Genomic DNA, 2,034 nt, shown 5'->3' with positions numbered 1-2,034 from the left:
GCATGATTTAGTTCATTTGTTAGATTGTTAACATCTTGCACTATATTTCTTTTACTTGAATTTTATATGTTTTGGTTGAGATTTTATGTTGATGTTAAATCTTTTAAGCTTTTTTTTGTTAAAGAATTGACTCTAGAGTGCAGATTTTGTGTCCTTGAAAAAACTAATACAGAAAATATTACAATATTAAAGAGCTGTTCTTGTTAATTTGATGAAAACATTTTAAATATCCAGTGCACTCACATCAGAATAAATTATAGATTTGTTGTTAGAATAATCGATTAATCGAAAAAATAATCGTTAGATTAATCGATTAGAAAATAATCGTTTGGTACAGCACTAGATTTTTCTAATACAAAATGAAACATTTGAAAGAACAACCTGCAAGAGTGGTGATGCTGTATGTTTTGCCATGAGGTCAACAACTTACCTGTGAGAAGCAGAATCAATAAATGAAGAATCGTTGGCAGACTGAAGGTCAATGACTCTGGACCTCCTGCGCTGACGACGCTCCTGCTCATCGTCGTTGCCAGGGAAGGCTGCCAGCAGCGGGGTGCTGCAGGCCGCAGGGGATGAACCCTTGCTCTTCAAAGATGACGTCCATCCCGGATGGACCCGGGACACTGGGGTAGAGGCTGCACTCATTTTTAGCTGATAGAGAGAGAAAAAGACCCTTTAAGAGCTTTAAGTTTGTGAAATGCTCTACATCTATAATGACACTTTTAGATAGATAATACAGCACAAAGGCTGTGTACTGGTTTTACAGTACTTTAGCTGCACATCTTGTCAGATAATATGATTATATGAATAAAGAATAGATTTAAGAATAAACTTAACTTTTTCTAGATTTGATTAAGCAAATGTGTAATATAATTTTAAACGGAAAATTTGAAATTACTGGCTGAAAAGCACAAAAAATCAGTCACCTGAGAGAGTGAGGGGTTTTCAGACCCCAGTTTGTTCACTGAGACCAGATGATTCAAACAGCTCGAAAAATAAAAGCGTTTCATCTGCCGAATAAACACTCTCTCTATTCCCCCTGAAGATCACGTTTTTAAACTGACCGGCTAACACGTAGTTATACACAAAGATTATTTGCTTCTGACTACAGAAACTTAGCTTATTTAGCATAAAGCCAAATATAAAAAGTACGTTTTGACTTTTAATTAATTATCATCCTTGGGGAATATACATAATAGAAAAATATTTGATTTACCACGCAAAATTAAACGGGTTCAAAGAAACCTGATCAAATCTGCTGTCTGCTCGTCACTGGTTAGCTCTGTTAGCGCTCCACGCTAGCATAACAACGTCGCCCTCGTCTCATTCATTGTCCGCTAACTCGCTCACTAACATATAAAATACAGAATTAAACCCTTTCGACCTATTAAACTTACCATGAAACTGTCCAAACTGTGACAAAGTCCGTCTTAAACTGTACAAATAAAATTTGAGATATTACAAAAACAAGCAACTGAGGCTATTCTTGTCTGCTCGGAGTTTGAATTTTTGCGCCGAGAACGGTTCACGCAGCGCCGTACAGGATTTACGTAAGACAACATTACGTCATGACGTTAAACCACACCCACTTTATTTAAATCTTCTTCTTTGGATATTAACGGTAGTTGACATTCTTTTAGTTGCACTACTGCCATCTTGTGGTTTAGTTTTTCATCTCCGTTCAAACAACAGAGCATAATGTTTTTGATAGAAAAATGTTTACAACTCATGTAAAATGTGGAGATCACTGTTCATTCAAACACCTTAAAATGAGTGAACGGGTTGAATTTTTATTGTGTAAACAGCTGAACTAATTTTAATGTAAATACTACTGTATAATTAACTGAAATCACAATCCTAAAGGAATGAAAACCTCTTCAAGACTTTCTCACATGTCAATCATGTTCAATGATCAATAAATTCATTTGGACATGAATAAGACTCATGTTTTTACTTCCTCAAAAGATACAAGCATACAGCACTAAACTAAACACAAAAACCAAGAAGTGCATTTAAAAAGACATACCTTAAAGT

General features: G+C 35.3%; 1 protein-coding gene across 4 annotated transcripts in view; it reads right to left on the bottom strand.

Moving 5' to 3' along the window:
- ncaph (non-SMC condensin I complex, subunit H) overlaps positions 1–1,522 on the bottom strand; it is a 27,102-nt gene extending 25,580 nt beyond the window's left edge. For 2 of the 4 annotated variants that reach the window (XM_014028314.1, XM_014028315.1), the window contains exons 1-2: positions 927–1,013; positions 431–651 (exon numbers count right to left, since the gene is read on the bottom strand). In XM_014028314.1, the coding sequence (XP_013883768.1) occupies positions 431–651; positions 927–1,010 (305 nt within the window). In that variant the 5' untranslated portion in view covers positions 1,011–1,013. Of the gene's footprint in view, positions 1–430; positions 674–926; positions 1,014–1,397 lie in introns of those variants that run through there. The other 2 variants (XM_014028317.1, XM_014028316.1) reach the window with 2 other exon arrangements.
- Positions 1,523–2,034: the final 512 nt, after the last annotated feature.

Source organism: Austrofundulus limnaeus, unplaced genomic scaffold, assembly GCF_001266775.1.
Source record: "Austrofundulus limnaeus strain Quisiro unplaced genomic scaffold, Austrofundulus_limnaeus-1.0 Scaffold744, whole genome shotgun sequence".
NCBI lineage: Eukaryota > Metazoa > Chordata > Actinopteri > Cyprinodontiformes > Rivulidae > Austrofundulus > Austrofundulus limnaeus.
This window is presented reverse-complemented; position numbering and strand designations above follow the sequence as displayed.